Here is a 14,916-nt window from a genome sequence, read left to right on the forward strand (position 1 = left end):
CTAAGAGAAGTGTTTAGCAAGCACATTAAAGGTCAGCACTCTGCTTGCTACAGACAGAAGTCACTTCCTAAAAAAGTGAATACTACAACAAAAAATAAATGTTAGCCATTTGCTGACAATAAACAACACATTTTTTTTGAAAGTATGAGAAGATATCAATCTCAGGTTGTCTTGAAAATAGTTTCCTTGACAAAACTGAAGTCCCAATTTTTTCACCAATAAAAGAAAAAAAGTAAACAGAATACTTTTAGTTCTGTTGGGTTGTGATTGTTTGCTTTCTTATTACACTGTACTTTATCTTATTAAAAGTCTGGCACAGGGCTAGAGTTGTAGCACAGTGATAGACAGCCTGCCTAACATGTGAGAGCAGTCAGCTCGATCCTCAGCATCACATATAAATAAAATAAAGATCCACTGACAACTAAAAAAAAGTGTATTTTAAAAAGTCTGGCACAAATAAAAACGTAACTGTACCATACTCACCCCCCAAAAAAAATATAGTCAGTTTTCAAACTGAAATATACTAGCAAATGCCTTCAGACAGGTACAGATAGATACTAAACTTAGAAGCATTATCTTTTTTTATTTTGCATTTTTCCAAGAAGCCCCTTTAATGCCCTATTAGAAACTTTCTACCAAGCTAAATGAGTCAGAAGGAAAATTCAGGGAGCTATTTTTCTAATATTTCTATACTCTAATCAGCTTATTCATCAATGAGTAAATAAAATATTGATGCAGAAATCTACACTCAAGGGGGTAGATCTAGTTTAAAAAGTACATTTATGTGTATATACATTTAAGTATACACATGTAAAACTCTAAAGAGTCATTTTGGTTGTGGTCAGAATACCCATGCTTGAACTTTTTTTTTCCCCCCTGTGGGGCTGGGGATCAAATCCAGGGCCTTGTGCATGCAAGGCAAGCACTCTACCAACTGTGCTATATCCCCAGCCTCCATGTTTGAACTTTACAAATGCACTTATTCATTTTTTCAAGGATTTTTCTAGATTCAGAAGTTTTAATTAAACCACTAGGCTTCAAAAAATATGAAAAAGCATTAAGAATTTACATTTGATTAAATTAAACCCCTATCTCTCACCCTACACAAAGCTTAAAATCAAAGTGGATCAAAGACTTAGGCACTAGAACAGAGACCCTGCACCTAATAGAAAAAAAAATAGGTCCAAATCTTCACCAAGTTGGCTTACAAACTGAGTTCCTTAACAAGACTCCTAAAGCACAAGAAGTAAAATTAAGAATCAATAAATGGGATAGATTCAAATTAAAAGGCTTCTTCTCAGCAAGAGAAACAATCAATGTGAGGAAGAGCCTATAGACTGGGAGACAATCTTTATCACATGCATCTCTGATAAAGCATTAATCTCTAGCATATATAAAGAACTAAAAAAAATTAACAAAAAAACAATCTAATCAATAAATGGGCTAAGCAACTGAACAGACAATTCACAGAAGAACACAGTTGATCAACAAATATATGAAAAAGTTTCAACATCTCTATCAATTAGAGAAATGCAAATCAAAACTATTCTAAGATTTTATCGTACTTCAGTCAGAATGGCAATTATCAAGAACACATCCAACAATAAATGCTGGCAAGAATGTACGGGAAAAGGTACACAATGTACACAAAGGGACTGTTGGGACTGCAAATTGGTGCAACCATTATGAAAAGTAGTATGAAGATTCCTCAGAAAACTTGGAATGGAACCACCATTTGACCCAGCTATGCCACTTCTCAGTTTATACCCAAAGGACTTTTAAAATCAGCATACTACATTGACACAGCCACATCAATGTTTATAGCAGCTCAATTCACAATAAGTAAACTATGGAAGCATCCTAGATGCCCTTCAACAGATGAATGTATAAAGAAAATATGATAGATACACACACACACACACACACACACACAAATGGAATATTACTCAGCTTTAAAGAAGAATGAAATTATGGCATTTGCAGATAAATGGATGGAGCTGGAGAATATCATACTAAGTGAAATAAGCCATTCCCAAAAAAACAAAGGCCAAATGTTTTCTCTGATATGCAAATGCTAATTCACAATAAGCAGGTGAGAGTTAGAGAAGAATAGAAGCACTTTGGATTAGGCAGAGGAGAGTGAAGGGAGGGAAGGGGATAAGGACAGTAGAATGAATCAAACATTATTAACCTATAATGTATATACATTATTATATGACCAGTGTGATTTTACATCATGTACAACCAGAAGAATAAGAAGTTATACTTGTGTCAAAATGCATTCTAAAAAAAATTTTTTTTACGTTGTAGTTGGACACAATATCTTTATTTTTATGTGGTGCTGGGGATCGAACCCAGTGCCTCATGCATTCTAGGCAAGCACTCTACCATTGAGCTACAACTCCAGCCTTAGAACAAATTTTTAAAAATTTAAAAAAGAATTTACATTTGAAAAGAAATAAAAGCCATTCATTAAAGGTTTGCATAGCAACTAATGTTACACAAATTAGAATTGACTTCATTGATCCCAATTAAACAATAAATTAACCAAAATCCCAACTGGTTAAGAGTTTTAAAGGTAAATCTAGAACACAAAGATTCAGTTTTGATTCACTAGTGAAATAAATATGTGTATGTATCAGTTACTAGGGTTGGAACCCAGGGTCTTGCACATGGCAAACACTCTACCACTGAGCTATATCTCCAGATCTTTTTTTATTTTAAGACAGGGTCTTACTAAGTTGCCCAGGCTGACCTCAAACTTTAGATCCTTCTGCCTCAGTCTCCCAAGTAGCTGGAATTATAGGCATGTATCACCACACTGGGTCGAAATAAGTTATTTCTAAAAGACACACACACACACACACACACACACACACACACACACACACACACACACAAATAAAACCACACACCTATAGTCTTCATTTTTATACTGGGTCTCTTGACACAAATGAACAAATTGTACCATTTAATCCAAGGAGAAATGGGTAAGAATTTTAAAGGTGGATGATAAACATAAAGATTCTTATATTCAATCCAGGTTTGATTAGTTAGTAAAATAAGATAATCTCAGGGGAACTTTTTATATTTCTTTTTAAAAAAATTATATTTATTTTTTTAGTTGTAGTTGGGCACAATATCTTTATTTTATTAATTTATTTTTATGTGGTGCTGAGTGTGCTAGGCGAGCACTCTACCGCTAAGCCACAACCCCAACCCCTTTTGTTATATTTCAGCAAAAAAATCTTACAAACTAAATTGTCACAGTCTAAAAGGATAGATCATATGAGTAAGTATATATGTGAACAATTCATTATTTTGGAAGATAATTTAAAATGTTCAGGTCTTAAGTTATTTCTCTATTGCAAAAATATTTTTAAATTACTTTAATTTTCAAGAAACATTAAGACTAATTTTTAAAATTCAGTTTTATAAAATTAATGATTGTAAATAAAGACAAGTCACATGACTTATAGTTTTGTTTGCACAAGCTAAATTACTAATATTGTAGCAATTTTAATTTTAAAATACAGTACAGAGCTGGATGCGGCAGTATATGCCTATAGTTACAGCTCCTCAGGAAGCTGAGTCAAGAGCATCACTAGAAACCAGGAATTCAGGGCCATCCTGACAATATAGGGAGATCCCATCTTAAAGAATAAGAAAAAAAAATACAGATTATGTTGCTCCATTTATGAAAGTTAAAGGATGGAAGAAGATATATCAGATAAATTCTAAATCAAAAGAATGCTAGTTAAACAATTAAAAAAACTACAAAGAAAATTCTAGAACTAAAAGAAGTAAATTAACTGAGCAAAAGCTAGAATTTGAGTTTCACAGAATGTTCTAAAGCTGGGAGATAGGGAAAAAGAGAAGTAAAAATAACTGAAATGCCTCATTTTACTGGAGTCAGGGTAAACAATCTTAATTGCAAACATTGAAGAACTATGTTAGAGTACAGAAAAAGGCATACTGATTATTAATAGAATGGGACATTATAATAGAATTTCTACACTAATAAGGAGGAAGAGGTGGAGGAATCACAAATTCATCAGCAACAACAGAAACAAAGAAGAAAATAATGTAAAATAAATAGACACAGTAGAGGAAATAAAATCAATACATGTATCATCATAAATGGGTAAAATATTAAAAACAAAAATGCTCCATTTTCAAGAAAGATACACAATAAACAAGAAATATCACATAGCAAAAAAGCACAGAAGTAGTATATCAAATCACACAAGCTAGAATTTAAAGTTGAAAAAACTTCTAAAGAATGTTCATAGAAAACAAATATTAAAAATGACTAACAATAAGTCTAAGAAAAGATAAAGCGATGTTCACTATTTAAAATAAAATGTAAGCTAGGCATAGTGGCACATACCTGTAATCCCAGCAACTTAAGAGGCTGAGCAAGTAAAGACAAGCCTCAACAATTTAGCAAGGCCCTAAGTAATTTAGTGAGAGCCTATTTTTCATAATAAAAAATAAAAAGGGCTGGGGATGGGACTCAGTGGTTAAGTACCCCCTGGGTTCAATCCCCCATACTAAAAAATAAAACAAAACAAAATTTAAAGTAGGTATTTCCTGAAATTGTGTTTATTATTCTTAAATTATCCTTTTAATAAGATTCATTTTTATTTTTTTAAAAAAGTAAGTTGCCTAGGAAAAGGCTTCAGGGTATATAAGATAAACTATGTTTATTTAATTATCTTTGCATATACTACTATTTATTAAATGAGGATATCATTATTCTCCCTGTTTCTAACTATATTAATACAAATAATCCTTTGAAATTTAAAAAGTTTTATCTTTATAAGAAAAAAAATCTTCAATACCTCTTACCAAGTCAAAGATTTTGTACCAATATTCTTAACACAAAAAACACTTCTTTACATAGTTGACGCACACCTGTAATCCCAGCAGTTCAAGAGGCTAAGGCAGGAGGATCACAAGTTCAAAGCCAGCCTCAGCTATTTAGAAAGGCTTTAGGTGACTTAGCAAGACCCTGTCACAAAATAAAAAATAAAAAGGGCTGGGGATGTTGCTCAACAGTTAAGTGCCCCTGAGTTCAATTCCTGGTACTAAAAATAAATAAAGTGTTATGTGTGACAATGTTTCATGGTACATCACATACAAATCTTTTCAATACATCCCTTTTCCCCAAAACATTCCACAAACAATTGACTTAACCCCTGATATACAACTTGAAAAACCTCTGCCACCATTGTGAGAGTGTATTCTTTACCACTTTCCAACCAATACTCAAAATCAAAACAAAAATGACTAGGAACTATGACTATAAATTCAAGTCAGTTTAAGTTTTTGTTTCTGCATTTTTTAAACATGATAATGATAATTTTAAAAACATAGGCGCGGGGGATGTGGCTCAAGCGGTAGCGCGCTCGCCTGGCATGCGTGCGGCCCGGGTTCGATCCTCAGCACCACATACAAAGATGTTGTGTCCGCCGGTAACTAAAAAATAAATGTTAAAAATTCTCTCTCTCTCTCTCTCTCTCTCTCACTCTCTCTTTAAAAAAACATATTATCATGTTTTAAAAACAATTTTGGCTTGTAAAGGAAGGAAATAGGATGAAATTTATTCAAAGATTAAAAAAAATAAGGACAAAGAGAAACTACATAATTGATAAATTTAGTATAATTAATTTATAGAAGTCTAATATCCTCTAAAGAGAAATGCTAGCATTATCTATGGGGCATGTAAAAATGTCATGAAGCTGGCAATAAAGAAAACCTTAATGTATTTCTTAAAGTAGTGATTTTAGGGCTGGGGATATAGCTCAGCAGTAGAAGACTTGCCTAGCATGCATGCAGCCCTGGTTTGATCCCCAGCGTCTTGTCTCCCTTATCCCTCCTGTCCTTGCCCATACTAAAAAAAAAAGTAGAGATTCTACAGACCACATTCTTTAGTCTTAATCCAACCAAGTTAAAATTACATACATATGTATCAAAAGCCAAACAAGCTTAATTACTTTGAAATTAGAAAACATATTCCTAAACAGACAATGGAAGAAAACTAAAAATTATCTGAAAAGTAGGAAGAAAACACTTTGTACTATATATATAGGATATATCTAAATCTATATTCTGAGAGAAACATCCTTTAAATGATTTCAATATTTAAAAAGATGAAAGATAAAAGAAGTAATTTAAAAAAAACAATTTTTAAAGGACAAGTAAATGAAAAGAAACTAGGAAGAAAAAATTAAGATAAACTGAAAAGGATGAAAAAGGATAAATAAATTTAAAAGACAGTCTTGAAAGATGAATAAACTATATAGATTAAATCACCAACAACAAAAAAAGAGGGAACAAAACTATAAACACTTGGGGCTGGGATTGTGGCTCAATGGCAGAGCGCTTGCCTCACATATATGAGGCACTGGGTCTGATCCTCAGCACCACACAAAAATAAATAAATGTATTGTGTCCATCTACAATTTAAAAAATATATTTAAGGGGTTGGGGATGTGGCTCAAGCGGTAGCGCGCTCGCCTGGTGTGCGTGCGGCCCGGGTTTGATCCTCAGCACTACATACAAACAAAGATGTTGTGTCCGCCAAAAACTAAAAAAAAAATACTAAAAAATTATCTCTCTCTTTAAAAAAAAAATATTTTTTTTAAAAAAAACTACAAACACTTAAGATATGAAATGAGAAACTCAGAAGATACTGACAGAATAATGCATTTTTTAAAAGAGAATGAGAAAAAGAGAATTTTTTTTTTAATATTTATTTTCTAGTTTTTGGTGGACACAACATCTTTGTTTGTATGTGGTGCTGAGGATTGAACTCAGGCCGCACGCATGCCAGGCGAGCGCGCTACCGCTTGAGCCACATCCCCAGCCCTAGAATAATGCAATTTGTGGCAAGAAGTTTCAAAGTCAAATAAATAGACAATTCCTTAGCAAAATTTTTAAAAAGACAGATTTTTTTTTTTTTTTTTTGGTACCAGGGATTGAACTCAGGGGTACTCGACTACTGAGCCACATCCCCAGCCCTATTTTGTATTTTTTTTTTTTTTGAGAATTTTAATATTTATTTTTTAGTTATCGGCGGACACAACATCTTTGTTGGTATGTGGTGCTGAGGATCGAACCCGTGCCGCACGCATGCCAGGCCAGCGCGCTACCGCTTGAGCCACATCCCCAGCCCCCCTATTTTGTATTTTAGAGAGGGTCTCACAGAATTGCTTAGTGCCTCGCCATTGCTGAGGCTGGCTTTGAACTCATGATCCTCCTGTTGCTGGGATTACAGGTGTGTCCCTCAGCAAGATACAAAATTTGAACAGACTAATTTTAAAATAAGATAGTAAGTTAGACACAAATGAGCTCACTGCAGAATTTTTGTAAGTCTTTCAAGAGATAAATACTCTACTTGGAACTAACTATCCAATTACTAAGATAACATGTCTTGAGATGGGTTTTATCAGATACAATGTCAAAGCTTCTGTCCTCATGAATGAAATGTAACTAAAGCATTATTCACGTTTCCTTTCAATAAAATCAATGTGAAAATGGGGATGTATTCGGAACAAATTTATTCCACGTAAAGGCAGGTGCTAGGATATTTCATCAAGTTAGGATATAAAAGACATTATCACTCAGCATCTTTATAGTACATTAATCAAAGTATATATCCCAATGTACCTTAAAGTCAAATAAAATGAAGACAGCAAAACACACATTTTGTTACTCATTTATTTTAAAATATTTATTAACTACCTATAAATTCTAGGTAAAAATGTTTATACCAACAATCTGATAAACATAAGTTTTCCTTCAAGGATTAATTAAAAGGGTAAATTTTCACATGATAAAACCATTATGATATTTCATATTTTAAGAACATTAAGTTACTTACAACTGCAAACTCATCTCTGTCAAGCTTTCCATCATGGTCAATATCACTCAATTCCCAAACCTTAAAAAAGAAAATTGAGAAATATCAATGTTCTTTCATTTCATGTGTTGTTTAGGAACTGAGAGAGAAAGTATACTAGAGAAATATAAAAAAGTAGAGATAAGCAAGTGCCTGGTCATTAAATGCCTTGAGTTTGGATTTTTCTTAATTGTAATAGGAAGCTTCTAAAAACTTAGATTCAAGTAATAAAATGACACAATTATTTACAGTTTGCAATCCTTACCACATAGAAGAGAAATAAACAGTGGCAAACATATACATTTTTTTTAAATCAATATTTATTGAGCCCCCAATCTATGTTAACACTCATCTAGAAGTAGTGTAAGTACTATGGTGGTAATGTTGCCTTCATCATTATCGTCATCATCAACATCACCAAAGCAGCTATTAACAGTACCAGTGAGTACATTATTTACATTATCATATTTGATGCTTACAACCCTCTAAACTGGAAAATATGCCCATAACAGTACCAGTGAGTACATTATTTACATTATCATATTTGATGCTTACAACCCTCTAAACTGGAAAATATGCCCATTTTAAAGATCAGAAAACCAAGATGTGGTTTTCTAATTATTTGTCCATGGTCACACAACTAAGAAGCAGTATAGCCAGGATGTGACCCTATGTAGTCTGCTTAAGCAGGGAATTAAAGTAAGGGCCAGAGGTTTAGAGAGAGAAGATAAGGTTTGACATATGAAAAGAGAGTAGAGAGAAATCACTTTGGAAACAAAAAAAGAGTGTTAAGCAATAGGAAGAACCCCACCTGATGCTGGTGATCACAAATTTATGATGACATTAACCTTATTAGGCTGTCTCATATATGCAACCAGTGATAAATTAGGTTCATGTAAAATTGGATTTTTAGTAAAGTCAAAGACTACTTAGTGAAATTTTAAAAAAAATTTTGCAAGCATCTAGGAAAAAGATCTAGAGAGACAAGAATTCAAGTCAGAATATATTAGGGGAACCTAAGACAGATCTATGTTTTCTCACAGATGGATCTTAATATATTTTACATCTTAATATAATTCCCACTAAGTAGCCATCTTTAAACATACACACACACACACACACACACACACACACACACACACACACATATATGGTTAAAAATATATATTCAAAAATCATGTTGTGCATGATAAATACGTATAACATTCTCCATCAAATTAAAAAATTTTTCTAATTTAAAACGGGAAAAAAGAATTCAAGTCAAAGAATATAATTTATGATTACATCAGGTAGAGAAGATGGAAGAAAATGTGGCAAAGGGAGCTGCGAAGAGAATATGGAATTATAGACCAGGAGTCAGGGACCAAGCTGCATGAGGAAAACAGTAATTTCAAAAGATAAGGGGAAAGGTTGGAGATATGGTTTAGCGGTAGAACCTTTGCCTAGCATGTACAAGGCCCTGGATTCAATCCCCAGCACAGCCAAAAAAAAAAAAGGGGGGGTGACAGTTTTCGTTTTACAAGATGAAAAAGTTATAAAGATACATGATAGTAATGGTTGAACAACAATGTAGTATTCTTAACACTACTTTACATTTAAAATTGGATAAAAGGGCAAATATCATGTTATATGCATCTTACCACAATAAAAAAAGACAGAGGGAAAGTAAAGGAGTCTAAGATTTAAAGGTCTGAGTGAAATCAAAGAATTAAAGTCTTGCAAGTATCTATAAAGAAAAGATCTAGAAAAAGTTCAAGTTAGAAAGTACAATTAATTATTTCAAAGATGAAACTATTCCTTATAAGACCACATGATATAATGGGGTAAGTGGTAAACATAAAATATTGATAGTCTTTAAAAACTGTCATGCAGTTGGAAATTAGAGCATACAGCACAAAGAAAAATGGACCTGCTTAAGGGGCTTACATATATAACTAACTTCAATCACTTATATTTTACAGGGAATAATAAAAAACACAAATAAAGTGGGAATAATTTTATATATTAAGTCAGGACACAGAAAATTCTATAATAAGGCAACTTTAAAATAAGATTGTACATTTAATAATGACCAACAAGTGCTCTTAGTAAATATAAAGTTATAATACAGAAAATACTGCATTTAAAACTTAATATCTTACTCTTCCAAGGATTTCCACAGGTAACTTAGAGTTGAGCAACACTGGCTTCACTTTATCACCAGACAAAAATCCATCCACTGGACTTAAACTATCAAAAATTGCATCATATTTGGCCTTATCTTCACTCTAAAATAAAATGTTTTTTTAAAAAAATGACAAGTTAAGTAATGGTGAAAATGTTTTGATTGCAGTTATAAAAATCAAGTCTTCATAGAAGACATTTTTAAAAATAACATTTAAAAAACATTTTTTTACCTTCATCAAATATATTAATTAATAATTTTAAAGATTCTACTTAAGAGTCCAGTGTCCCCTATTCCTTTTGAAGCTGGAACACTCTTTGTTAGAATCAAAAGATTTCAGAGACAGAAACAACTAGTTCTAACTCTCTCACTTAAACAGACATACAGCAAAGAAGTAACTTTCATAAGTTACAATTTTATAACATTTGATGAGTTTCTAAAAATGGTATTAGGTACATTTCAAATGCAAAAAAATGAAATTTTTAAAAACAAACATCAATACTCTAGGAATAAACACCAAGATTCCCCCAATTTTCCCAAAGCAAAATTTATTTTTCTTGTCAACAAGATATCTCCTAAAATTTTAAATGTTACTTGTATAACATGAAAATCTTCTATTCATTATTTGTCCAGTCAATACCAAATTCCTCATTTTTTTTTTTTGTCACAAAATGACTAATAGAACTGAAAGATCCCTCAAAGATTCCAGTGTAGGTACTTTTCCTATTATACTTAAATATACATATGAAAGTCTAACATGCATTGCAATGTATTTCAGAAGTAGGGGGAAAGGATATAAGTGAGTAGGAAGCAAAGCAGGAATAAGAAATGAATAGTTACACAAATTACTTACTTTAACAGTCCATGGAAGCTCAGCTGCAGGGGTTCCGCTGGTTAGTAAAGGACTACTGGTATCATGCTAAAATGTAAATAGCACATGAATTGTTGAAATTCTCATATCAATGAGCAATGAAGAAAAATGGTCTTTGGATTTAAATATATTCATATAAAACACTGGATCTCTAAGCACTTAAAACACTTCTTATATTAAGTAGACCTTCAACTATTTTCTACTAAAACAAAGTCATTTTCACTTGACCACATAAATCACTGTGGAGGACTAAGTAAAACATGTACTAAAAAAGAAATCCTACAACAATTGAAAGATAAAGTTATCTGGAAAAAAAAAATTTTTTTTTTTGTTACCAAGGATTAAACAAGGGGTTGCTTCATCACCGAGTTGCACTCCAAATCCTTTGCATTGTTTTTTATTTTGAGGCAGGGTCTCACTAAGTTACTGAGACCAGCCTCAAAGTTGCAATCCTCCTGCCTCAGCCTCCCAAGTGGCTGGGATTATAGTCAGGCACCACTGTGCTCAGCAGATATCTGAATATTAACGAAAATACTTGAAGTCCTATTAACTGATGACTTTTCCCGAATATTATCTTTTAAAAACAAACCAACTTAGCATTTGTAAGTTTTAAGTACACAATACCTATTAATAGTATTTTCCAATTATTATGTTTATCTGGATGAAGACAGATTAATATTTTTTAAATGTTTTTTAAGATGTTGATGAACCTTTATTTTATTCATTTATTTATATGCAGTGCTGAGACTCAAACCCAGTGCCTCACACATGCTAGGAAAGTGCTCTACAACTAAGCCACAACCCCAGCCCAGATTAATATATTTGAAAAATCTTTTTAATAATAGTTAGGTAACAAATCCCTATATTGACACTTGATTCCATGCCTAAACAAAGAAGTGCAGACATCCCCCAAACTGAAGTTAAATTTTTGATACTTCTAAAATATTGTTTAAAAACAAAGAGGAGCTGAGGTTATAGCTCATTGATATAGCGCTTGCCTAGCACACATAACAGCACTGGGTTCAATCCTCAGTACCATATTAAAAAATAAATAAAGATAGATATATTGTGTCCACCTACAACTAAAAAAAAAAATTTTAAAAGCAAACAAACTAGAGCTGGGTATTAAGTTCAGTGTACATCACTTGCCTTTCATGCACAAGGCTCTGAGTTTGATCCCCAGAACAACAAAAAATGAAATAGAATTAAGATAAAAAGCAAAAAAAGTCATTACATTTCCAAAAAAAGAGTGGGACAAAAAGAACTAGCCATAAAGAGATACAGAAAACATTTACCAAATAATGATAATTAAAATAACATAAAACCAGCAAATAAACAGATCAATAGGTAAGAATAAAAATATTTTAAAAATCCTAAATACATGAGAATTAAGCTCATGATTAAGGTAGCATTTTAAATCAGTAAAGATTGATTATTCAACCCACTACACTGAGTCTGTAGGGTGGCCATCTTGAAAACATAAATTTGAATCCATATTGATACCCAAATCAGTATTAACTTAAATAGTGAAAAAAAAAATAACTTGACAATTTACTTACTTGATTAAAAAAAAAGTCATGGAGCAGGGGGAATCAAAAGCAAGGGCAAAAGACAAATGACATGCTGGGAAAATATATTTGCAGCATATATAGACAAAAAGTTAATTTCCTAATTTTTAAAGAATCTCTAGAATTTAATAAATTAAAAAAACCTACCCAAGAAAAACATGGAGAGCCTATAATTAAATAGTCACATAAAAGTAATGTAAACTGTTCATAAGAAAAATACTCAACCTCACTTTATAAAACCAAAAGGATGAATCGGAATTATATTTACAAACCATGTGTCACCAAATTGACAATAATTTTCTTATAGTATAACAACAGTATGCTACCAAATATGTAGGAAAACAGGGCACTTGAACCAACTTCTGGTGGGAATGTAAACTAACAAACCACTACAGAAGGCAATATACACCCAAATTACAAAGGCAAAAATTTTTGGAACATCAATTCCACTTTTGGGAATTTATACATACATATATCTGCACATGCAAAATAATATACGTACAAAGTTATTATTCATAGAACCATTTTATAACAAAACACTAAAACAATCTAAAAGTCAAACAATAGGAAGTTAAATAAATTATGGTAAATACAAACAAAGAAATACTATGCAGCCATAAAAAACAGAGAGGAAATTTTTGTGCAATGATATGTAGAGATTTATAAAACATTTGTTATTTTAAAAAGTTATAGATTCAAGCGGTCAATATGCTATAATTAACAAAAAATGAGGAAATACATACTTATACATATTTATATTTCGTTATATGCACACATAGTTACTGAAGAATACATAAGAAAGAAAAAAAGAATACACAAAAAACAGTAGCAGCTATTAAGAAAGAAAATCATGTAGCTGAGGGATAGGGTTAAAGGAGAAATTTATTTTTAATATATTAATTTTAATTTCAAATCATGTGGTGTCACTTTTTAATAATTAGATACAATTTACATCTAAAATCATTTCTTACAAATCTTGGTGGAGGAACAGCCAAGTTCAAGCTATTCAGTGAAACCTCTAATCCATTCTGGGCACATGCTACAAGACGCAAAGCCACAAAGAATTCCTGGGGAAAAAAAGTATGACCATTATCTACCACACATACTACTTATAATCTGAAAATGTAAAAGAATTCATAATTACTCTCGAGTTTTTATGTAGCAACAAATATAATAACAAATTTGTTTCAAGAACACTTGCTTTAAAATTGAAAAAAAGACCCATGTACAAAGATTTTTCTAACACTGTAAGTAACAAATAACAATATAAATAGAAAATATTTAAATAAATTGTGATACATACTGATAATGAAAATTTTACGTAACTAATACTCATATTTCAAAGAATATTTAATGTTGTTAGAAAATGTTTTGAGAAAAAGGAATTTGAGAGTGGGAGCCTAGGAGGAAATCACTAAATGTTATTAATCATCTCTTCAGTGTGAGATTATAAATTTTGAAACATGGATCAGTAATTCAAGTGACTTAATCACTGCTATTCCAAAACAGCTGCAGAAATAAATGAGTAGCACTTAAAACAATTATATAACTGGTTGACTTCAAAATGTTTATAAATCTCCCACAAAGGTCCTTGGATTTTAAGTCTCAGTCCAAAACTAATTAAATAAATAAATGTAAAGAAACTAAAGCAACTGGTTTTCAGCTATTTTGAGTTAGAGATAAGTCTAGGAATAGACATGATAACAAAAGACTTTACTCCAGGTTTAATCTTTACAACTTGTTGACATCCTAATACAGTGGCTTGTTGACATCCTAATACAGTAGTTTATTCAACACTTCCCTACTTTTCTAAAACCTCTTGTTCTCACCCATGTCCTATTACTCTATTCCTAACTTTTTCTTAAAAAGTCAGGCTGTCTGTTTTATACAATACCTTGCCTTTCAGTCATAAATTTCTTGAAAAAATGTTACCAAGAAACCCTCTTCTGATTTACTCCAAAAGTTTCCATGTAAAAGACTCCACTCCTTGATTAGCTAGGGAAACTAATGCCTATGTCCTCCTCATTCTCTTTCATTCTGAAGTACTTCTCCACCAAATAGCTTAATGAAACTCTCCTAGTTCTTTCTGACCTTTCAAGTCTCTTTTGAGAGGAGTCTATACCTCCTCTCACTTTTAAATGCTGGTATTCTAAGTACTCTTTACATTCCTTCTTGTCTTATTCTGAGAGATTCAATTACTCTTAGGTAATCTGGTGCACTTCCACTGTATAGATGGATTCTTTAAGTGAAATAATTCTCCATGAAATTCTAGTTCTGTTATCTAAAGTTGCGTGGGCAAGTTAATTAAAATAAAACTTCCACATAAGGGGAGCTAATACTAACTAACTTGCAATGTGTTATGAGCAACAAAATAAAAATTATAATAGAGGAGGAAAGCACCAAGTGT

General features: G+C 32.0%; 1 protein-coding gene across 3 annotated transcripts in view; it reads right to left on the reverse strand.

Annotated features, from left to right (window-relative positions):
* Eps15 (epidermal growth factor receptor pathway substrate 15) overlaps positions 1-14,916 on the reverse strand; it is a 126,984-nt gene that overhangs the window by 74,640 nt on the left and 37,428 nt on the right. For all 3 annotated transcript variants that reach the window (XM_078026242.1, XM_078026243.1, XM_078026244.1), the window contains 4 exons: positions 13,481-13,576; positions 10,924-10,989; positions 10,048-10,173; positions 7,889-7,948 (listed from right to left, as the gene is read on the reverse strand). In XM_078026242.1, the coding sequence (XP_077882368.1) occupies positions 7,889-7,948; positions 10,048-10,173; positions 10,924-10,989; positions 13,481-13,576 (348 nt within the window). The remainder of the gene's footprint in view (positions 1-7,888; positions 7,949-10,047; positions 10,174-10,923; positions 10,990-13,480; positions 13,577-14,916) is intronic.

This window comes from Ictidomys tridecemlineatus, chromosome 11, assembly GCF_052094955.1.
Source record: "Ictidomys tridecemlineatus isolate mIctTri1 chromosome 11, mIctTri1.hap1, whole genome shotgun sequence".
Taxonomy (NCBI): domain Eukaryota; kingdom Metazoa; phylum Chordata; class Mammalia; order Rodentia; family Sciuridae; genus Ictidomys; species Ictidomys tridecemlineatus.